The sequence below is a fragment of the Gobio gobio genome, assembly GCF_949357685.1.
Source record: "Gobio gobio genome assembly, chromosome: 23".
Classification (NCBI taxonomy): Eukaryota; Metazoa; Chordata; class Actinopteri; order Cypriniformes; family Gobionidae; genus Gobio; species Gobio gobio.
In genome coordinates, this window is record NC_137119.1 from 28,100,523 (window position 1) to 28,125,657 (window position 25,135).

General features: G+C 36.2%; 2 protein-coding genes across 3 annotated transcripts; both read right to left on the reverse strand.

Moving 5' to 3' along the window:
• Nucleotides 1-5,871: 5,871 nt before the first annotated feature.
• Nucleotides 5,872-20,229, reverse strand: hnf4g (hepatocyte nuclear factor 4, gamma). Of its 2 annotated transcripts, none has more exons than XM_079806591.1 (10): nucleotides 20,066-20,229; nucleotides 14,975-15,143; nucleotides 13,145-13,239; nucleotides 12,067-12,173; nucleotides 11,392-11,547; nucleotides 9,629-9,716; nucleotides 9,363-9,515; nucleotides 9,033-9,269; nucleotides 6,746-6,859; nucleotides 5,872-6,615 (listed from the first exon to the last, which is right to left on the reverse strand). In XM_079806591.1, exons 1-10 carry the CDS (start codon nucleotides 20,091-20,093, stop codon nucleotides 6,482-6,484), a joined length of 1,281 nt encoding a protein of 426 aa, XP_079662717.1. In that variant the 5' UTR covers nucleotides 20,094-20,229; the 3' UTR covers nucleotides 5,872-6,481. The 2 variants fall into 2 exon arrangements, with proteins under 2 accessions (XP_079662717.1, XP_079662716.1); XM_079806590.1 differs by having other exon boundaries at nucleotides 6,063-6,615; nucleotides 11,392-11,550; nucleotides 20,066-20,203.
• Nucleotides 20,230-20,386: 157 nt separating this feature from the next.
• Nucleotides 20,387-23,585, reverse strand: gpr141 (G protein-coupled receptor 141). Its single transcript, XM_079806863.1, has 2 exons — nucleotides 23,504-23,585; nucleotides 20,387-23,263 (listed from the first exon to the last, which is right to left on the reverse strand). The coding sequence occupies exon 2, from the start codon at nucleotides 23,256-23,258 to the stop codon at nucleotides 22,365-22,367; it is 894 nt and encodes a 297-aa protein (XP_079662989.1). The 5' UTR covers nucleotides 23,259-23,263; nucleotides 23,504-23,585; the 3' UTR covers nucleotides 20,387-22,364.
• Between the last annotated feature and the right edge of the window lie 1,550 nt (nucleotides 23,586-25,135).

Genomic DNA, 25,135 nt, shown 5'->3' on the forward strand with positions numbered 1-25,135 from the left:
AAATAAATTCCTTTTTTTTGTAAAATAAACAAAAGAATCCTGTAAAAGTATTATTTGCACAAAAATATTAAGCAGCACAACTGTTAACATTGATAAGAAATGTTTCTTGAGCAGCAAATCAGCATTTGAGAATGATTTCTGAATGATATAATTAATTTTTTAAGGTTTTTTTTCTTCTATTTACTACGCATTTTTTCCTTGTTTGATTCTTATTTTGTTCTGTATACGTTTTAGCGCTTTGAGTTTGAGAAGGCGCACTACAAATAAAATGTATTATTATTATTATTATAAATGTTTCACGATATTAAGGTTTTTACTATATTTTAATAAATAAAGCTTTAGTGAAATGAAACTTTGTTCAAAACCTACCTGAAACGTACCAAAAGTACCTGAATCTGACCAAAAACATTTTTTGAAAATAATGATTACAATACATAATGTACATTCAAGGTATAAAGAAAACTTGACTTTTTAGACATTAAATGAAAACTTTTTGTTGAAAAAAATGCCATGAAACCTTTTTAAAACCATGTGAAACCAACATGAATACAAAGAGCTCATTTCTGAGAACTGCATAATAGTCAGTGACATTAGGTTCCACAATATGAATCAAACGCAAACAAAACATAACTGCTAGTGCTAAGTGCAGTAACCACACGAGCTAATGACACTATAAAGGCGATGAAAAGGACATAGAACACAATCTACGAGTTAGACCACATCTCTGTTTGTTCCAGGAATCTCCTTGTTCGCTAAGTAAATAATGAAGGGTGTATTATTCCGCATGGAATAATGCTAATAGAAATGTCCTCGTCAAATGTTGTCTATCAGAGATGTAATGAGAGTTGCATTATTCCAGCAGGGTGGAAGCTAATGAACTTAAATTCATTTACTGCGACTATTCAAGGGAGAGAGAGAGAGAAAAAAATGCAAGGAAGGCTATAATTTCAAGGTGTGCGGAACGATCGGCTATCCGTTTCCCTTCGTTCCAGAAGACGCCTGTGGAGCGGTTTGCCACGGTGCCCCGCAGAGAGCAACACATCAGTCTAGTCAGCAGGGAGTCATCATCATTTTCTTTTTGATTAACGATTCCCCAACTAAATATGATAGAATAGGATGGTAAGCACATTATTTGAAATTAAATAACTCACAAAACTTTGGCCGCGTTTCAGTGTTGTCGCTTAAGAGACAAGCATCAAGCGGAGAGTTTGTTTTTTAGTGTCAATTATTAATAGGGGTAAGTTCCAGATAACAATAGCCACATTTCATTTGCCACGCATTCAAATGAAAAAGAAAAAGATAAACTCTAATTATTTTGCTCATAAATTAGGCTTTGCTCCTTTGCAAGTACAGAGAAAGCCATTGTGCCGGTGTAATTAATTTCTTATACTATTTGTGTGTACATTTCATAATTATTCAAATTTCCGAAAGGGCTGAAACACTTCCTTCAGTGGAGAGAGTGATTTTCTACACTTGACTTCCTGTTATAATCAAGGTCTTTCTAACCTGATAACTGAAGGTTACGCCTCGGTGAATAATTCAGTAAGGCACGAAAACTCTGGCGGCATGGAGAGCACTAATCTTATATAGTCACAGTAAAGGATATTAGGGAACAATTGGCAAAAGTGACACATCTAATAGAGAAAGATTACTCTGCGCTACATCAATTTGATTTGAATTGAATACATTTCACGAGCATTTTCAGCTGTGCCGCCCGGACAAAATGGAAGAATGCAAGGTGTCAGAGGAGGCCAGGAACAGTCGGCCATTCTCAGACTGAAGCCCACATTTATGAAACTCCTCAAAGGGAGGGCACTGCTCTGATGAGAGAAACCAGCATCTCAGCCCGTCTTTAATGGCTTCACCGCTTCCTTTTTTCCAAAGCAATACTGCAGTTTAATCAGGTAAGACATGCAGACGATGAAAAAGGGTTGCCAATGTGTCCCTTGAATGCTGGGAGCCACAGGGTTTCTACACCTTTGCCTGCTCTTCAGCAAAAAAAATCCGTTGATCTGGAGGGGAATTATGGGTAAAATGTGTGGCTGAGAAATGATGGGGCGCAATCTTTACCCTTAATCTCTCATTGAGTGGCAAGCCGGTCCCCAGCCTGACAGAAGCCATTAATTTTAAACTGTACTTACATTACCAAGTGTATGTGTGTGGTGATTTTATTTTCTCTCCCTCTCTCTCCTTTGCCTGAACCTTGATCCTGGAAAGGGTGCGATGTCAGCCTATCCTGAATTCAAGACCACCACAGCTAATAGACCACCATTCATTCATTTTAAATGGAGAGCAGAGCTAATCAAAAAATATTCCCTGATGGCACAAGTAAATGAACACGCTATCAACAAATGCTTTTTAAAATAACCCAGCGTGGAACACTTAAGCTAAGAGTCTTGACGGCAGCTGCAATTCTGATCCACGTTTGCATACGTTATAAAATAAAAGATCAAGTGAGATTTGTGGAGCCTCTTACTAGAAATTCCTCACAATGAGAACCATCACTACAGCGGCTGTTTTACAACGCGCCTCTAATGACACCTAGTGGCCAAGTTTTGTCATTGAATTCAATGAGAATCGGTACTTTAGATATCAATTAAGCACTGCCAACTGTATATTTAAGTTGTACAATTACTTGTCATATGTAATGACTAGTCAAAATGACTCCCTTATAGACCAATTCAAAGTATTACTAGTAAAATACAAAAAAAAATTGTTGCTAACTTACTAGAAAACTGGAACGATTCTAAGTAAAGTTAGTATAATGGATAGTTATTAGTAAAACTGGAACCACAGATTCCCACAGGATTCTTTTTTTTTAACCAACAACTGAACATTAGTTACTAGTATATAATAAATATTGAACAGATCTTACTAAAATATACTATTCCCAATTCACAAGTAATTAAAAATGTGCTAATAATATCAAATTGTCACTAGTTAAAGGAATACGTTTTAAAAGGGGTTGCTGTAGAAAAATATTATATCAGTTCAGACATTTACTAACCTAAAACAAAGTGTAAAAGCAAACATTGTAAACGCTACGGCGAGTGCAGGCTCCACAGCAAATAGATACAACAAACAGTAGGCTAGCTTACCTTCGCGGACTTTCCACAGTAAAGTCGAAGAAAGCTTCATTTTTGATAAGCCCATCTTGTCATTGCAATATTTATCCGACTATATTTTAGTTTGTATATCACAAACAAAGTATTAAAGTATACAAAGAATGCTAATTAAATAATCAAGTAACGTTAGGCCTCAGCCTCAGACCACATCCGGTGAAACTCAACGTGAAAAGCACATGGTATAAGCAGCGCAGATAATATATATAAAACCTATTTAATTTTTCATCAACTCCCACTTTTTATATTATGTGTTCACAAAATTGTTATTGTTTTTAAATAAAATTAATTTCTTTATCGATTAGTTGGCCAAGCTGTCAGAGGCCCCGCCCATAACTAATGCCGCGTTCCAGGCAACCCGTGTTACGTTTTTCCAACCTTCTACCCGTGAAAGTGCACTGGAACGGCAGCCAAACCCGTGACTTCCCACCCGTGAACTCATACTAGATCGATGTACTCCCAGTTAGGAGTTTTGACGTCACATAGCCCACGAAGCAACAATGGCAGCCCCTACGGATGCAGTGTTTGTTTGTTTTTTATATGCAAGAGAACAACAATTACAATTACAAAGAACAATGAGGGTTACAAACAATACGGATGCAGTGTTCATAAAAAATAAATATACAAATAACGTAAAATAAAAGGTATAACAGCTTTTCTTGCCGTCTGCGCTGTTTTTCTCCTCCGTTTCCCTCAAATGAGCAAGAAGTAAGCACCTTTGGCGTTAGAAATGATTGTAAATGAGCTTGTTTTGAAATGATTTGTTTACATCTAACTACCACACAATTCCTTGCGCTCAGGCAGTTTGGCGTGACTTTGCCTGGAACGCTACAAAGTCGTGAGTCGTGGTTTGAAGTTGTAATTTAAGGGCTCAAAAACCTGCCTGGAACGCAGCATAAACACCTGAGCTACAAGAGCCAAGAGGTCACCGTTTTAATGGAATTAATCATGCATTTATTTTGGGGAGTTTTCATTAGGAATCATTATCCTAAAACACAAAATTCTAGCCTAATATAAAAAAATAATAAATAAAAAAGCCAAAGCGGGGTTTAAAGTGCAGCACTGGAATAGAAGCAGTCTGGAAGTGTCATTATGCAAACAAATGATGGTTCTACACGAGAAAAGGGAGGAAAATTCCTCCTATTCAGCTTGTCGGCAATGTGGATTACAATCACTTTGAGTATCCTCGCTGTCATGAATGTCAAGGTGTAGTGTGTGAGAGTTTCCTTCACCACAAAGGTGAAGAACAGATATGCTTATTCCATCCACTCCACATTGCTCAGAGGAGGCTTACCGAGGCTTAATACCACACAGTCACACAAAGCTGAACGCCTCAGATGAGATGTGTGCCTTGAATACCAAGATAATGTTTTGTATACAAATAAGTGCATTCAGCCTTGTGCGCTTGTTCATTAAGGATCACTGGATGCTCAGCTTTCTCCCGTCAAGCTTGCCGTTTAACCCCACGCAAGCTGCCACTCTATTATGGAGTTGATTGGAGGGTTTGCATTGTTTATCTTACCTTGCTCTGTCTCCATTTCCACTTCCTCCAAGCTCTCCCGCAGTATAATAGACAGCTACTATTGACGGCATCATCTGCCCCCAGGCCTTGTGCACTTACACCTAGCGATATCAGATTGCTTTCTGGAAAACCATCCAAACAGGGCACACTCCAAAACTTATTACAGCTTCCCATGAATGCTGAGGTATTGACAACACGGACTTCACCTGCACCAAACGCTGTTGTTTAGATGCAGAAAATAGCCTGATTTGATGTGTTTTCGAATGAGCATACGGTTCTTGCTCTTTCTCTGTCTCTCTCTCTCGGAGGCAATGAGGTGACAGAGATTCATGATATGTCAGAGAGCGCACCGTTTCACCTGGCTCAGATGAGATGTTATGATCATCTGCTTTCTAGTCTCAGCTTCATCGTTTTGTTATAATTGTATAGGTTCCGTGCATAGCTCACATTGGCTTTTCACTCTCAAAAAACTGACAAAAGTTGCAAATTGGGACATATAAATAACATGCCCCAACTAACTCTCTTTTTTCTTTTTTTATGCTTCATATTTATACGGCTGCCACATGAATCAACTGTAATGCAGGGTCCATTGACATTTGCCAGGATAGCTTCTGATTGTAATGCATGCAACATTTTGATGTGTACTTTTTTTAAATGTCAGTACTCAATATAAAATACAGTAAGAAGCTCTTCTTGCTATTAAAATAATAGCACATTCTGATATATTAATGAAGTAAGACCCTTGCAGGGACAATCCATGAAGATCAACCTTTACATATTGTTACAAAAGTTTTCTATTTCAAATAAATGCTGTTCTTTTAAACTATCTATTAATCAAAGAATCCTGGGGGGGAAATTATTCCACAAAAATTATTAAGCAGCACAAATGTTTTCAAAATTGGTAACAATAAGAAATGTTTCTTGAGCAAAACATTAGCACATTAGAATGATTTCTGAAGGATCATGTGACACTGAAGTAATTGCTGTCGAAAATTGAGCTTTACCATCACATGAATAAATTACATTTGAAAAGATATTAAACTGAAAAAAACTATTATTTTAAATGGTAAAATGTCAAATTTCTACTGTTTTGCTGTATTATTGGTCAAATAAATGCAGCCTTGGTTAGCACAAGACTTCAATTTAAATCTAACCAATTTCAAACTTTTGAACGGAAGTGTATATGTAAAATTAAAATGTAGAAGGACAATGAGGCTTTCAGCTAAACATTAGCTGCTTTGGTTTAATTCAATATTTTCCATCTACTGAATAAAACTGTTGTAGCAAAACTGTCAATATGTCTTCTGTGTGCATTGATACTTTATAGCATGAGTTACATTTATCATGCAATATAGCCTATAACATTTTTTAAAAGTTGTAAAACGTTAAACAAACAAAACAAATTAATCCATCAATTAAAAAAACAACTCAGACTCAAAGAGTATTTATTTATTCATGTGTTAAAGGGCAAATTTTAAAGCAAATATTAACATTTCATGAGTGTCACAGTATACACAAGTATAATTTTTTAAATAAATTAAATCTAGACTTTTTAATAGTACAAAAAAATGTCTCTTGTAACTGACAATAATTTGTTATCAATAAACTAATATTGTCTGCATTTACTAATAAGGAGAAACCAGGTCTGGCAGCACGAAAAACACACCATAAATCTTTCCAACATAATTATTTCAATTTGTGGTGGTCCACTTAGACGAAACATTTTGGAATTTGTTTGTAAAGTTCTCTTTCGATCAGTTAAATATGTTGCACTGGAGGTGGGGCAGGGAGTAACTCACACAGTTTTCACATATCTAGCCTGAGCTAGAGAGGAGACTCATAGGGGAGGCTCAGGAGAGGGTCTGTTTGACATGGGCTGTGGTGGTAGCAGGAGAACTGGGCTGTCGGCGAGCTCGTAGGCCTTCTGGTTCTGTACTGAAGTGGGAGACGGAATAGGTGTATCTGGGGATGCTGAAGAAACAGAAAAGCTATAAAATGCACTTAAAGTAGCTTTGTATGCCATGAGCAAATTATTCAAATCAGGTATTTAAAAGAGCTGACACACTATATTTATGAACAGATAAATAAAAGACAATCTTACCCATCTGCTGTGAATGTGCAGGTCCTGGTATGGAGCTAATGACTATAGTCTGTCCTGTTATTGGAATCTGAGGGTGACCATTGTGATGTAAGTGAGGTTGTTCTGTGGTTAAACCTGCAAAAATAAATAAATTCCATTATTGAGTGACTATATAAAAAACTATGTTCTTAATTTATCCTGATTTACTAAAGTAAGCCTACAATAATAATATATATTTTGAGACGTCAAGTCAGATTTTATGTGCATCACGTCCATAAGTAAAGAAAAGAAGTCTGGCTATATGGTGGCAGATATGCTACCGACAACTTACAACCACAGGTGGCGATAGAGCCACCAAAGTTACATAGCGCACATTTGAAGTAATAGTCCCTTTAAAGGATTAGTTCCCTTCAAAATGAAAATGTCCTGATAATTTACTCACCCCCATCTCATCCAAGATGTGCATGTCTTTCTTTCTTCAGTCGAAAAGAAATTAAGTTTTTTTTTCCAATGTATTTCAATTGCAACCAACGGATTGAAGGTCCAAATCAATGCAGTTTCAAAGGACTTCGAAGAGCTTCAGAGGCTCTGCACGATCCCAGACGAGGCATAGGGTCTTAATCTAGCGAAACCATCTGCCATTTTCTAAAACAAATAAACATTTATATACTTTTTAACCTCAAATGTATGACGCCATCAAGTTGCAAAGGTCACGTGCGGGATGTGCGTGGAAGTAGCTACCGACCCAGTGTTAAAACGAACTAAATGAAACGGCATTAACAAAAATAAAGGTAAAACAACAACATTGGACAATTTTAAAGTGGGAGGAGAACATGAGATGGAGTTTTTCGGCACTAGGTCAGTACTTCCACCTACATCACGTGTGACCTTTCCGGCATGATGACGCCATACGCAGTGAAGAAGAACAACACCGAAGTCACATATTTGAGGTTAAAAAGTATATAAATATTACTTTTTTTAGAAAATGACAGATGGTTTCGCTAAATGAGACCCTATTCCTCAGCTGGGATCGCGCAGAGCCCTCTGAAGCCCTTCGAAGCCCTTTAAAACTGCATTGATTTGGACCTTCAACCTGTTTGTTGCCATTGAAAACCATTATGTGGAGAAAAATCCTGGAATGTTTTCCTCAAAAAACGTCATTTCTTTTCGACTGAACAAAGAAAGACATTGACATCTTGGAAGAGATGGGGTGAGTAAATTATCAGGAAATTTTCATTTTGAAGTGAACTAATCCTTTAAGGCAAGTAATTTCACTCGGCGGCCATCTTTGAAACACCTCTCGGGCAGCTATTTCACTCAAATGCAGCTCCTATCTCTTTGAATGGGGGAGAATCAAGTTCTCCAAAGCTGTTCACCAAGCTTATGATTAAATTGTATATTTGAAATCACCAATGAAATCTGACAACAACTGTCAGATAAATAAGTGTGAGTCTCTGTTCTCCTAAACTAAAGGCATCTGCAGTGATGCAATGACTTTACCAATTGGCGATTGGCTTTTTTTACCATATGTTGCACTTCCATTCATAGTAATACGAGTTCACCATCTTTGTATGTCTAAAGTCTTTGGTAATATTACACAGCATGAAAAGGAAGTTGCGACAGTTTTTTCTTTTAATTTCAATTTTACTTGTTGGAACTTCTTCCCAAAATGGTCTCGCATCCCTTGCATCAATACACCACATCAACACAATACAGTACCATAAACACCACTTAAAACAAATGACAATGCATAAGTACATAACTCGCTGCAATGCATCAAATTAATCCTTTCTATTTTTCCAGAACCTTGACAATGCATAATGACATAGGCATTTTTAAAGATGTGCATGAATAAATCATTTATAATGAATATTATCATACGTCACCAGAGAGAATTTACGCTGGAAAGATTAAGATATTTTGATGGAAACAAATTTTAGAAAATAAAGCATTTGCGTTGATGAATCATTCTCAATAACTCAATAAGATCAATAGCATGCATTTAGAAAATAGGTATGGCGAATCCACAAGATTTGAAGTAGCATTCATGTCCGTAGCATAAATTATGTGCCAAAATTTCATACTTAAGGTTAAGTGTTTGATCGGATCCATAATGCTAAGAATGAGCAATAATAATAGTGATGTTTCCCTTAGCTAGTCTACCGTAATCAAATGACAGTAATGTCTTAATATGGGACAGCACATACATCATTTTGCCTCACCATTTTACATTTTTCAGTGTAATATGAAGTATTATAAGAGAAAGATCCAAAAGCCCATGCAATTGAATGCTTCACCTCATACTCACCCCCAAGAAGCATCTCCTGCAGCAGGTTATCTATCTTGGCAAGACCAAAAAGCTTGATAAACTGTAGCTGCTCAATCATCTGCCAGGTGATGCTTTGCAGAGTAGGAAGCAGCAGCAAAAGCTCGCCGAATCGCCCACGCGAGTCATACTGCCGGTCATTAATGTAGTCTTCCAGACTCATTTGAACCTGATAGCGCATCGCCTTGATCTTAGAGGGGTCTCTTAAGCTTTTGGAGTCTAAAAGTAAAAAAAAAAAAAAGTAACATTTATGGCTGTGTTTCAAGATTCACATTGGGTGTTAAATTAATGTTCTGTTTTATTTGCATATACCTGGATCAAAGAACACAATGGCCTTTAGAGCTGCATATTCATTGTCATCAATTTGGATGTCCTGGAAGGGTAATACCAGTTCATCCAAGACTCGGTTAGACACGCGACCTATTTCCGGCTCGGGGCAGTTTCGATGGACAACACAGCCATTACCTACATGGAAAATAATAAACAAAAGATCCGCTTGAGTGTGTATGTGTGTGTCTGTGTAATTGTCCATCTGTAATTATGTTGAAATGTGAAAATGACTTTCTATTAAAAGATACCTAGAAGCAAGAGGTCTTTGTATGGCATTGATCTTTTAGCCACACCAAGGAGAAGGTGCTCACCAGCATGAGCTCGTAATAAACTAACCTGTAAAAAAAACGAGGCCAGGTTTAACAGTTTTCTGTAAACCTACTATACCCCAATGAAATGTAATGAAAATATGCTATAAGGAAATACACATACACCACTGTTCGAAAATATGGGGTCAGTAAGACTTTGTTTTTGAAAGTCTCTTATGCTCATCAAGGCTGCCTTTTCATTTAATCAATAATATAGTAAAAACAGTATTGTGAAATGTTTTCTATTTTAATATATTTTCATCAACCATTACTCCAGTCATCAGTGTCACATGATCCATCAGAAATCATTCTAATATGCTTAAGAAACATTTCTTATTATTGTCAATGTTGAAAACAGTTGAGGAAACCGTGACAGTTTTTTTTTCAGGATTCTTTGAAGAATAGGAGGCTCAAAAGAACAGCATTTATTTGGAATAGAAATCTTTTGTAATATTATACATGTCTGTACTGTCACTTTTGATAAATGTAATGTGTCATAGCTGAATAAAAGTATTAATTTATTTTATATATATATATATATATATATATATATATATATATATATATATATATATATATATATATATATATATATATATATATATATATATATATATATATATATATATATATATATATATATATATATATATATATATATATATATATATATATATATATATATTAATTAATAATCCAAAAATTATATAGACACCACATATAATTTTTTACTAGTGGGTGCAGGACACTATTGTTCATTTATGTAAGTGAGGATAGCAAAATAAAGTAAACTGTGACATATTATATTTATCTTCATACTTCATACAACCAGTAAAATTGATAGAAACATTTTGACCTGCATGTTTTGCTTAAGTGTTTTTTCTTTAATTGCTAATGCGACCTTTTACACCACAGACTGAACAAAATTAAGCATTGCTTGGTTATTGGTTGACCTAAATTGGTATTATCTAATTGTGTGCATATATTTAACAGCTGAGAGCTGATTGGTTGATTATAATCCATTACATACCTTTCTATCAAAGTTATCTGACATTATCAAGATGAATTTGTTCTGACACAGTTTAACTCTGAGTTCTTGTCATATTTTATTACCATTTTTTAAACTATGGTGATAATTTGAGAAAATGTTGAAGGTGTCTGAATAAATTTTGGTTTGACTGTATATATAATTTTATTTTTTCCAATTTATAGAAACGCATAGTGTAGTTACAGTCTCTACCAGCAGAGGGCTAACTGGGCAATCCTAACCAGCCAAACATTTGCCATCTAAGCTTACTAGTTGATTGCAGGTGACAAAATGTAATCTTTATAATGCTAAATGGAGTCATACATTTTGGTCCAGAAGAGAAAAACTACCCATTTTTAACAATTCTGTCAACTTTTAGGAGTACACAACCATACAGTACACAGACCTCGAAGCTATTATACATGAACAAAATGCCATTTTTATATGTTTAACCCTAAAGCTCATATTTAAACGTCAGGAGGTTCTGCATGTTCAATAACAATACATGCAAGGGGGGTCTCCGAAATTTCGAGCAACACAGACAGCATGCTAAATGGAGGCTAAACCAAGTCAGCCATGTGAATAGCAAATATTGAGCTTCAGTGAACGGCCCTGCAATTTAACCCAAGGGCCTCCCCAATTAGCACAGCCAGCGTTGCTTTCCAACGGCCATTACCTGGTCATCAAGTGGCAATTCGCCGAAGGCTGGGATGTATTTAGCCCACTCTACCAGAACAAGCAGCTGTTGCTTCATAGATTCACAGACGTCACTGATAGTGGCTGATTTTTTCTCTGAAACATCAGCAGGGCCCATTGGGCTGGCGGCGTTGATCTGCTGAGAGACAGACGAGAGAAGAACCGAATTTACCGTGTCCTCTAAAAATGCTTTCGCACAGGCTGTTGCCTCTCTCAGGGTAAATTCACACAGGTACTCATGCAGATAATTAGAAATGTTGATGACACTGACTGATGCTCAAAGAAAGGAACGCTCACGCAAATTACAGTTGTTATTTATCTCTCTTTGTTATTATTAACTACTGAGCAGAACTTCATCAGAGTCACTGTGATGAAACCTCTCTTCCTTCTTTAATCAGCCCTGTTGCTGGTTAATTTTTGCCTTTGATGACTATTTATCTCCAGCAGAATGCATTAAAACCATACACCTTTGCTTTAATTGACAATCACAGCAATGATTTATTGTTTAAAAGCAATAAATGTTATTGCCGCAGATACCGTAACTATATGCATGTTTTTCATTTTCCTTGTCTCTGCCCTTTTCTACGGATATTCTTTCTCTTTCTTTTTGTGTGTGCGTGTGAGCGTTTTGATTAACCTTGATAGGACAGTTTACCTGCTGCGAGAGAGCTTCAGCATGAGCGAGGGCTGTGATTGGCGGCAGATCATGCGAGTCTTGCATGTTCCTCCTAGAGCTGATACGGTCCCGCTCATTCTGCACAGCTTAAAAGAAGCACAAACAATTTTGCTGATTAGTGAGCTAATAACAGTTAGGAGTTATTACTGATTAGCCAAGTTGATGGGTGTGTTTCTCAAGCTTAGTTCCAGAAAATCTCACACACTGCGAAGAAATATGGGGCTCACTGGTAGAATGAATCATTCATTTTAATGTATTAACGACATTAAGCATATAAAGAGTCCAAAATTACCTTTTTGTCACACCTGCCAATGATGAATGAATTGGGAAAATATGCCAGCCATAAATATTTCCTACTGGCCATGTTACTGTATTCTGCATTACTTTAAATAATTAAATAAATACTTTTCTCTATGCAAATGTAGTTATTTAGACTTTTTTTGGATACTTTCTATGAGTTCTACTGGGAAATAGAAGCTGAAAATAAATATACTGTAAATGTGATACAGGTATGTGTGATTTTTCTCATATGTAAACTTCAGAAGATACCTGCTGAGAAAAAAACTAGCCTAAAATTGTTTGCTGGCCTGGTCTGGTTTGCTAGTTTAAGAGGAGTTTTGGCTGGAAGACCAGTTTGTTAATCAGGTAAACACCGGCTTGGACACCAAGGTAAACTAGATTAAGCCAGCCAATACCAGTAAACCATTTTAGGCTGGTTTTCTTTTCAAAAGAAATGGGAAACGATGGTGAACAAATTAAAAAAAATAATACAAAACCCTGCATAAGCTAGAGGTAAAACTTTAACTGACCACAGTCCTGAACAACTTGTACGCACGGAAAGTGAGGTGGAGAGCACATGATCGCCCATCATAAAAGTCTAAGCCAAGGTTATACATCCAATAAACTAAACATCCTTGTGTAATCAGGGCAAGTTTTATGGCATCATCTATTTTACTCACTTGAGTTCCCTCTTCCTTGTTACTCCATGAGATGTCTGTTGAAGACTGTGGGAAATGGGAGCATTTGTGGGGGAAATGTTTGCATGTAAAATGTTTACCTTCTTTCTTCATTCCAGCTCGAAAGCATTTGTGAAGTCTGCAGAAACGGCACTGGTTTCTTTTGTCTTTATCAACAACACATTGACGATTAAACCTGCCCAAAAAGAAGATCACAAGAGCAAACACCATCATTTTTGAAAATGCCATGTTAACATTACAGCAATAAATGTATTTTTAAAAAACAGTCTTTGTGCTTTTTGGTCAATTATTAGAAATGGGAACTGTAAGGAATTAAAGGTATGTGGTTCTAATTCCAATTTCACTGAACAATTCCAGATGCTTAAACGATTCTCTTTAAATTTTGATATAGACATGACAGGAATAATAGCTTATGGTTCAGTGAATTGGTCAAACTCATTAAACCAATTCAATCTGAGTTCATGACTGATTCGTGAGTCTTTTTGAATGATTCATTAAGAAGAATCGGCTCATAAGGGGCATTCAGTTGTGAATCAGGTTATATTGTTTACGCTTTACAATAAGTAACACTTTACAGAAAGGTCATATTAGGGCCCATCGATGCATTGACTACACTCTAAAAAATGCTATGTTAAAATAACCCAAGTTGGGTTGAAAATGGACTAACCCAGCGATTGAGTTGTTTTAACCCAGCGTTTGGGTTGTTTTAACCCAGCAATTGGGTTGTTTTAAGCAAACATTTAACCCAACAGCTGGGTTAAAACAACCCAAATGCTGGTTTTTAACCCAGCATTTTTTAGAGTGTAACATTAGCTAAAAATGGTTACACTTTATTTTAAGGTGTCCTTGTTACAGTGTAAGTACCGAGTAACATTAATTAACTATGTATACGTACTTACTATAGGGTTAGGGGTTACACTTTATTTTAAGGTGTCACTGTTACAGTGTAATTATATATTTAAGTACTGAGTAATATTAATTAAGTACATGTACTTACAATAGGGTTAGGGTAGGATTAGGATTTGGTTGAGTGTTAGTTGCATGTAATTATGCATAATTCACTGTTATCACTACACTCTAAAAAATGGGTTAAAAACAACCCAAGTTGGGTTGAAAATGGACTAACCCAGTGAATGGGTTGTTTTAACCCAGCAATTGGGTCGTTTTAACCCAGCGGTTGTGTTAAATGTTTGCTTAAAACAACCTAATTGCTGGGTTTTTAACTCAGCATTTTTAGAGTGTATGGTAAGTACATGTAACATGTAACAAGGACTGTAACATAAAGTGTTGCCGGGTTAGGTTTGTTGTAGGGTTAGTTGCATGTAATTATGCATAATTTATAGTTATTACTATAGTAACTACATGTAACATTAAAAAGGACTGTAAGATAAAGTACCTTCAGTATTTATTCATCTTTGTCAGTTAAATATAACTGTATATTGTATGTTAGCTCAGGTTCATTAAATAATATTAACAGATGCAACTTTTGATATTAATAATGTATTAGTAAATGTTGGAATTAACTAAGATTAACAACACTTAAGAGATATATTCATTGTTAGCTCATGTTAACTAATGTTAACAAATGGAACCTTATTGTAAAGTGTTACCATGTTTGTTTGTTTAATTTAAAAAGGATTTCATTTCTTTGCTCTCAATTGCCATTCTATATTTTTATTGTTAACTGAAACTACTTAAAACTCGTTCATTAATAAAAATAAAGCTGAAATAACATTTTAATATTAGATAAAAAAGCTTAAACTTAAGTGAAAACTGAACATTTAAGATAAAAGCTATTCATAAATATGATTAAAACAACACTGAACACGTTCCTTTCCCACATAAAAATGATTTTCAGTACACAATATTCATTTTATGGCGTGGACATCTCAGTTGGATGTGTGGTGTACCTGCAGGAGTAGACATGACTCTTCCTGATGCTCCGGCGGAAGAAGCCTTTGCAGCCATCACAGCTGGAGGCGCCATAATGTTTACCTGTGGCTTTGTCGCCACAGATTGCGCAGTTGGAGCTCACGCCATTTTCTCCTTGACTGATGTTGGGCTCTGTCGGCATGTTTTCTGTGAACAACAACACGGACAGTCAGGATTGAGATCATCACACACAATGTTATTACCACCTGAACACTTTGGTTCAAGTTGCAAGTTGCAACAACTGTTCATTCAGTCAAGTGAGGGCTCAATGATTCGCTTTTATAGAGAATCGTGTCTATTTTACATCGAGAACACTAAATAGTGGAAATCTACTGCTGCAAAGTTTCTAGATGCTACGCTAACCCAGCTAGAGACTAACAAACACAGAGCAAAAAAGCTACAGCACGACACGTCTATCAAATTTCGGCCTTTTTACTCGGTCTCTCAATCATAAGAGCTAACGAGGAGAATAAGGAAGAGTTCTGCATAAGTGAACAAAGGATGCTCATCCTAAAAGACCTTCTAATGCTACAGAGAGTGGCACCCTTCTGTTCATATAGACAAGGATGAGAAATCAATCATTCCTTTGTGCATCCAAAATCATAACATTTCAACAAAAGAAATGCAGCAGGGGACTTTAGGCTTTTATGCGCTGAGACTGATTGGAGCCTCCTGCTGTTGTAGGACAGACTTAATTAGGATTAGCCTCTGTTTTATCGCATAGACAGATACTCAATGGAGATTGACATCTCGTGGATAAATGTTAATGTGGGTTGAAAGCAATCTCTTCTGATTTAGTTTATTCCCAAAGTGATTCCTTCCCATTTCAGAATAAAACATCATTTGAATGCAAAGGGCACGTGTGGCCGCAGAGAGGCAATTTCGTACATCTGCAGAGCATGTTTTGAAGTATTTCGTTTCAGAGTAAGGTGCTATAGAACTTAACATGAAACGATGAGAAATGGGTTGGAAAACTATTTCACAATATTCACAGCTTTATGGGCTTAATTAGAGAGATTCGCCCAAAAATTAAGATTCTGTCATCATTTATTCACTCTTATGTTGTTCCAAATCTACATGACTTACTTTTTTCTGCAGAACACAAACCTTTTTGGTGACCATTGACTTCCATAATACGGATTTAAAAAAAACATTTGAGACATTTGTCAAAATATATTCTTTTGTTTTTCACTCAAGAAAGAGATTCATACAGTTTTGGAACGATATGAGGGTGAGTAAATGACAGAATTTTTGGGTGAACTGTCCATTTAAGCATAGGATGGCTAAAGAAAGCTGAAGGATGCCCAGATGTATACACAATTTAGCCAATATAATCAACTCAAGTTTTGAGTTTTGCTTTTTGCAAAATTGAAATAAAATGAGCTAATGCAACACAATGCTTAATTTCACTGTGTGCAACCTATTACAATTGGTAAAACATTAGTTTATCTATTTGCATTCTTTAGACAAGTTTCAGTTCCCAGCATGCTTTGCTCTGCATGGGACTGGACTGGGTGAGGGTGATTCAGTAGTGTAATTTTTTGTTATTATTATCAGTTAATGTAGATGTTACCATATGACACATTTTTTTCAATGCTAACACATCAACAGATTCGGTCAAGTTAGTATGACAGATCTAATTTTACTGATTACTCAGTTCTCAACATAAAGTGTATTGTGTATTTGTGTAAGAACTGACAAAAAAGTCAAATGTGTACCTAGAATGCAATGTAAGTCTCTGCCAAATGCATAAATGTAAATGTATTGATTTGTTTCATTTTAGGAAAATCTGAATTAAAATGAACCAAATAATGATTTGTCTAGCTGTCCAACAGAGAGTGTGCGTTTGCCTTTAAATAGCTTCTATTCCAGTTATTTATGACCTTTCTCTATCTCTTTCTCTATATATTCTCTATCTTTCTGTGTTTAGATGTACTGTAAAGAACTGTAAAGATAACTGGGAAATCTCTAAAGCAATTTTAATCCAGCATTAGGTTAATGGAGAACCGAACTGGATAAATCACATCAGATTGTGATGACTTAGAGTGGCTAAAGATATGGACCATGGATAACCAAAGGTACTTAGGTTTAAAAGTTAGAAGTGACAACATTGCACTCTTGACAAATACATTTCCCATGATGCCCCAGGGTCCCTTTAGTAAATGAGAATAAAAGTAAAAAATAAGATAATTTCACGCCTCAAAATCCATCCCGTCCATCCTCTTATATGAGTTAATTGTTGCTCTTGCTTTGAATTAAAGGGATAATTTACTCACCCTCAAGTTCTTCCAAACCTGTGTGATTCTCTTGCTTCTGCTGAACACAAAAGAAGTTATTTTGAAGAGTATGGTTAATCAAACAGTTGAAGGGCCCCATTGACTTCTATAGTATGGGGGGAAAAAATACTTTTGTGTTCAACAGAAGAAAGAAATTCATACAGGTTTGGAACAATTGACAGAGTTTTAATTTTTGAGTGAACTATCACTTTAACATTGAAGTTGTACAAAATATACTAAACTTACACTTAAATATATCCCGTTTTGTCTTTTTTCCCAACCTATCAACCCATGGAGAACCCTGTCTCTAATCCTGAGACTCAGAACTCTTTTCTCAGGATTTGAGTGAAACCCTCTGTTGAATTTTAAACTGAATGGAAAGACTTTCTAAATAGTTAGCTAACAGTTATCTCCTTTAGGAGGTAAATGATTCTGCTGGGACAAATCATTCCAGACAGTTCAGACAGCTATTAAACCAGCCATGACACGGCGCCTGTCCCATCCAGGCACGTGCAAGTCAGTCATACCAAGCCAAATTAACACCCACATCAGTTAGAATTGACATTAGTTAATGCTTCAGTAACGACACTATAACAAACACAAAATTCGAGCAGCAAGCAGCATCAACCCCATCTGCTTCAAAACATATTTTTGGACAAAATGCACAGCACTCACCACCACAATAAAGCACCTCTGCATTCTCAAAGCCCAGTGTGCTATAGTTCGGGTCTAGGCCCTCGCAGTAATTGGCTACATCCATGTCCAACAAGGATTTAGGGAGAGGAGTTGGTGAAAACTTCATCCCTGGCTTGCTATCCCTACTTAAAGTCGTCCTGGGACAGTGTCTCTAGGAGAGAGAACTGAGAGCAGCATAAGGTTGACCATCTCTTCAGAATGCTGATTTGTCATCTTCTAAGACAAGGGAGGAGCCTTGGCCAAGACTCCTCACCTCCTTGCACAGAACTTATCTTCTCCCCTTATCCTATACTTATCAGAAGGATGAAGAGATAACAGTATTCCCCATTTGTTCCAGAAAGAAACCAGAGGTTTTATTGGTGGAGCCCAACCAACAGGCCCAATTATCAGGCAAATTGACAGTCTTAAAAAGCAATACACCACCCCATAACCAAAATATGGCAAGGACTGAAGAACAATGCATTTATAAATGCACATTAGGAGAACTAGGAGCTTCCTTTTGTAAACAAGATGTTGTAAATCAATCAGTTTGAGACGCGTCATGGCTTAAAATGAAGTTGCATAAATGTTGTTTTTTTATAGGTTAATGCTCAATTAATATTTAAAAACTAGGTATCTCAGTTACAGCCGTTCTGTTGCAATTATATTATAGACATCATTTACATTTGTCAGACACAAATTCTGTTTTGCATGTTAACATTTCAATGTAATAAATTTTTCTTAAACGGATAGTTCACACAAAAATGAAAATTCTGTTATCATTTACTCACCCTCATGTCCTTCCAAACCTGTGTGACTTTCCTTCTTTTGCAGAACACAAAAGAAGATATATTAAAAAAATGTTTTTTAAAAAGTCAATGGGGTCCAATGTTTTTCAAAATATCTCATTTTGCATTCTGCAGAAGAAATAAAACGCATACAGGTTTAGAATGAAATGGGGGTCGTTTTATCACTTTAAGAGTTTACCTAACACAAAAAAAAATTATTTTAGGGCAGAATAATAAGAATAAAAACGTCACAAAAACAACAATAGTGCAGCACAGACAGCCCTGTACAATGCATGTGCAAAGCCATAAAGGAAACCAAACAGGTGTCTCTGGACTAAACTGCCTTACACTACTTTAATCTACAATAGAAAGTCAAACAGAATAGCACCATTACTGTATAAACAGAGGCTACAAAAAATATTAAAATAAAAGATACAACATTTTAAATAAACCAGACTTTAAGGATTTGACATTAGATTCAGTAAGCACATGGATACTCTGAGGCAACACCGCACAGGTTACATTTTAACTTCACTCCAACAAACAATGTTTAAATGAGGAAGTGCTCAAATGTTCACGTGATAAGAGTTTTGCTAGTGAGGGCATCTATTTCATATCCTTTATTTTCAATAAATTGCATTACACCTCACTAACAAATCCAATGCCGAGAGACTACTTTACTTAAAATCCTATTGCAATATACTCTACATTAGTTGCTCTATCATACGATTTCAAAATCAAAATAAATTCAAGGTCAAACTAGAACGGCTTAGAAGTAAAAGAGAAACTTGCAGTATCAAGGTTGGCTACATTCAGTTTTGTATTAAAACAGCCATTTAATATGACTTTTGTTTAGGCAATTGTGTAAAATAATTATATTACGTATAATAATAGCCTATTTTTAATGAAAAAAAATGCAACCATTTAAAGTAATTTATTTTCAATGCAAAGATAATTGAGAGAATGCTGTAAAGATTGAATTTAGCATATTATAAACCTTACTTAATGACTATAAAAAATGTAATATAGTAATAATTTAACATAAGCACTGCTTATTTATGCTCACAACTTCAAATCCTGTACATGTTCTGTAAGAAACACATAGGCTAGGCTACATTTTTATTTGTCAATAAGAAAAAAGACACGAATGTTGACGTCATAGCCAGTTTTGTTCAAACCGAACGAATTAATTTTTTTACCATGTAGCTTAGGTTAGTAATGACTTCTTTAAATTCCTATATAAGCAGGTAAAATGTAGAAACAAACGGTTTGTTTTTTTTAACTCGCTCACACTTCAATATGACCGCAACTCAAAACTATCTGGTCTTACCTTCTCCACGTCCAACAACGATTTGCATTAATCCACCAAAACACAAACGAGCATGGGTCAAACTTTTATGCTAATAAATATGATTTTTAGCTCTTACAGAGAGCAAATGCGAGTACATGAAGTGTTTAACATGTCATTGGATAATACTTTTGGTGGTGTTGGGGGAGACTCTCATTAGATCGATTTACTAAACAAACTGAAAGTTGGGTGGAGATGTTAAACAGTAACTAGCCCCAATAAAACAGAAGGCATGAATCGTGTTACCTGTGCGTGGGTTCACGGCGTCAAGAACAAGTACAGTACAAAGCCTAAATATAGGTAGAAACATTTGAATTTAGCCTTTAATGTTTAGCCTACTACATCTCATACATAATACACATTTTGTATTTTGAACAGACAATAAATAATAAAAATCCTGCTTATAAACAATTTGGTTGAACACTAATAACCCAAATCACAGTTTTACAGCAACTGTAATTTTACATTTCAACTAACCTCCGAACGGGTCTTTGAGGTTCTTCGTGTTTACCAGAAGAGGGCACCAGATCTCTATTTTTATGTCTTTCAATCAGAGGTCGAGCATCGATTGGTCATTGTCTGATAATTGGCTATAACTGAAGAAAACCACGTTTTTAAACTCATACATACACAACTTCTGTCTAAAATCGTTCCAAGAAATGAAACCAATGACCCTGTATCACTCGTGAATTGTTGCGGCTCACGTTGGCTACGTTATAGGCAATAAATTTGGATTGAGGCATTTTAAAGAACTCAGTCAAAAGGGTTTTGTGATATTTTTGGTCGAGGAGACACATGTATGTCTACAAGCTGAAATGGATTCATAACTCCTGAAATAAAAGAGTTTTGTGATTTTTAGTCCATCCATTTTTGTCCAATTAAAATGCTTACTAAATGAGATTAAATTTAAGCCTCACATTCATTGAGTTGCATTTTTACAAAAATTACTTATATTATTATGTATTAATATACCTATTAGGCTAGTTGCCAGTAGGCTACTTATAGCTCAAACGCATAAAGTCAATACTAAGAGGCCTTTCTAAACAACTGCCATTTCATCTGGGATGTCACACTTCTTGAAAGATACTGTGGTAGGCCTACTATCTAGTGCTATTTTTGGTATACTGTATTTATGATACTGAAATGTACATTTATGTTACTCAAGTGCATTCCACCTACAGGGAGTGCAGAATTATTAGGCACGTTGATTTTCTGATCATATTTTTTTTCCAGGCACATTTGACCAATTCCAAACCACAGTAATCCTAATAACTACTATTGATTTAGTATTTAATAATGTATAAGTGATATATAATTGTTCATGAAGGCTGGAAATGAAAATCACCTTATATTCAGGTGTGCAGAATTATTAGGCATGTTTTCTTTTACAGATAAATTGAGCCAAAAAAGAGATTTAACTCAGACTGAAAAGTCAAAAAGTATTAAATGCCTATGAGAAGAATTTAATACTAATGCAATACTAGACATTGCAGTTAAGGCATGACCATTGGACAGTGAAATGCTCGTTGGGTCAGCAGGATCTGACAAAAACAGGTGGTGAAGAAAAGACACCTGTTAACTGCAAAAGAATTAAGAATTAAGGTGAAGAATTAAGGGTGAAACCATCAGGAACCCTTTAGTCTCCAGCGCCACCATTTTCCAAAGCTGCAACCTACCTGGAGTCTCCAGAAGTGCAAGGTGTCAGGATCTCAGAGACTTCAGTTAGGTAAAGAATCCTAAAAAATGACCCCCACTAGATAAGAATCACAAGCTGAAGTGTTGTAAAATACATGAAGAAGGTTTTTTTATAGGCTTGTTGGACAGATAGGTTGAGAGTGACTCTTGAAGGCCCAGCACCACATCCTCCTGTTTGAAGAATTCATCTTCCAGAATCTGGCAGTACGTTTTGGGAGTTCATTTTAGTCCATCCTGAAGTCCGTTTTGCAGAGATGGACTAAAAATGAACTCCCAAAACGCACTGCCAGATTCTGGAAGATGAATTCTTCAAACAGTGGTACTAGAGGATGTGGTGCTGGTCCTTCAAGAGTCACTCTCAACCTATCTGTCCATAAAGCCTATAAAAAAAATATACATTAATGAGCACATATATTTTTGAAAGAACTAAGTGTTTTTAGCTAAGAATAAACTAAAAAAGTTACACAGTGTAGCTTTAATAAAAAAAAAGGTCAGCTGCTGCTCCTTCACATTTACTGACTTTCCAAAGTTTCTAAAGTGTCCATTTTCCCATCTGCAGACCCTGATTGATGGTCAATGATGTGCTTTAGGTCCAGCACACATGACACACGCCCTTCCCAGTGAACGTCAGCATGTCGAAACACGTAAGTCCCGTGATGGCCAGAAACACCTCATTAATCGCATAAAGATTTACAGTGTCGTTCAGGTATTTCAGCCGAAAAAGGTGGTACGGTACCAGGCAGGTGAGCATGATAAGTACAAATATAAGGTTTTTTATTTGGACCCAAAACTCCTGCTGGGAGCGGCTGGCGGATCCGTGCTTGCGTATCAACGTGTGCAGGATGATCGCCTGGATGAAGGTCTGAATACACGACACACTGATAATAAAGATGGACAGAATCATGTTCACGGCTTTGATGACCTCGTGTTTTTGTATCATATTCCCAAATTGGAAGCACTGTCTTTCTATGTCTGGCGCCGTATCCCCGTATTGAGACAGCACGAGGGGTAACATGATGAGCAGCAGGAGGAACCACACTACAGCGCTCGCGCCCAGCGCGTGCAGCCGCCTGTAGAACTCAGTCCGTTGCGTTTTCTTGTAGTAGTGCAGGAAACGAAGGGTAAGAATGATGGCGTAGATGGTAAACACCATGTATATGTGAATATGCACCATTGCGCTGACCAGTTTACACATCCCATACCCCAGAGCCCATCTATGTACGGAGTAGTAGTAGATTCTGAATGGCACGGTGAGCAGGAATAGAAAATGTGCGACCATCAGGTTCAAAAAGGCGATGGTGGTTAAGGAGCGAATGTTGGTTTTTAGCAAGCTGAACATGAGGACCAAGCCTGTGATGCCCACCAGAAGCACGACAGAGTAGATGACGATAAGGGAGATTCTGAAGGGCTCGGTGAGGAGGGCTAAAGTAGGGCTGGATGTCACGGTGATGTTGGCAGCTGTGGTGGTGTTCATCGTCATGGTCCCTAGAGAGAAAACATACTGGAAGTCAAAGACAGGTGTGATTAAGTCGTTTAACATGTGGAAAAGTGATCCTGGTTTAGTTAGCTCACAATTACACTGTACAAATGTTTTAATCATTAAAATCAAATGTTGAGTTTTTGGTGTTTTATCAGATTTTGCATCAATATGTATCCAAAGAGATGCAACAAACTCAAAAAGGATAGTTAACCCAGAACTGAAAATTGTAAATTTAGGCTACTCACCCTCATGTCATTCCAAAATGGTTCTGTGGAACAGAAGAAGATATTTTGAAGAATGCTGGTATCCAAAACACACACATTTCTCAAAATATCTTATTTCATGTTCCACAGGGGAAATTATTCATACGGGTTTGGAAGGACACAAGGGTGTTTTCTAATCGGTATCATCTTAGCATTAGGTTCGATTTGTTTTACTCCAGTTAACATGAACCAACAATAAAAATATGCATTAACGCACACATTAATCCTAAATATTAGTTAAGCTTCTGTTATTATTGAATTGACCTGCAGCTAACATTACTTATATTAATCCTATAAATACTGTAACAAATGTATTACTCATTGTTAGTTGATAAGTTAATGCATAAAATGTTAAATATTACCAATTACAGTGTTTTTTACAATGTACTATAGAACAGCTAATGTACAAGTCATTGTATTTTGTAAACCCTCATTGCATTCCTTTAAAAATTATTTTGAATACTTCATGTAAATATACTAATAATAATAATTGTAGCTCCTTTGAAAGTGCCAAGTCACAACGTATATACATCTGGTGGTTCTTTTGCCTTCAAAAACACAAATTAAAGCCAGACATTTTAATTATATTTTACAATGCAGTGCATTTAAAATGTTCAAATCCATTGACATAATCAAAATGAACAGCTTAATGAGAGATTGAAGAAAGATACGTACCCTCAGGACAGCAACTCAGAAGTCGGAGATGCAGATCATATGAGGAAGTAAGGCAACTCGTTTAGTAACCACTGTTTTAGCACGCTCTCGACGAGGAGGCTGGACTGCTGGGTATTTCATGATTCACACACTGCTGCACATTTGAAACTTTACTTTTGGAGCATGGCCAACCTCAAAAACAACGAAAGTCTCATTGCCAAACAACCACTCTGTTGTTTTCAGTTATGATAAAGTACTGCAAGATCACAGCAATCTAGCCTTTCTGTTCTTTATCGTCTGAATATATTGTAGTAGTGCCTCTTAAAATGATCTGTATCACTAGAGGTATCAAATCTTACTATCACTCTATTCTTGCGTCTAGACTTGAGCTGAAAAGCGGGTTTGTGGTTTTCCCCTGCTTGTTTGTAACAGCTGCAGGGGGAGGGGGTGGTTCTCAAGTAGAACGTTATTAATGGATATTGATGATGTGAATAAAAATATATGTTTTTGAACAGAATACAACAATATTTATGCAAGAGAACATATGCAAGTAAATAAAATGTATAATTTGCATTATATAATGTAACACATCTTAAATGACAGTTATGTTTAAGCTATACTACTCAAAAGTTTGGGGTTTGTAAGTATTTTATGTCTTATGCTCAATAAGGCTGCATTTATTTGATCAAATTGTAAAATATTATTACTTTAAAATAACTGTTTTCTATTTTAAAGGCACAATATGTACGATTTTTGGATTAAAATATTCAAAAACCACAGGTGTTATACATTTTGTTGACTTGTGTACTTACATTATCCCAAGTGCTTCCAAGAATGTTTAAATCCAGAGAAATAAGCAATTTTAACCAGCCCATGGACTGTGTCCGTGCGTCGGCTGTCAATGACATACCCGCGTTACCCTTGATTTCCTTTTATTTTGTAGAAACCATGGAAACCCCA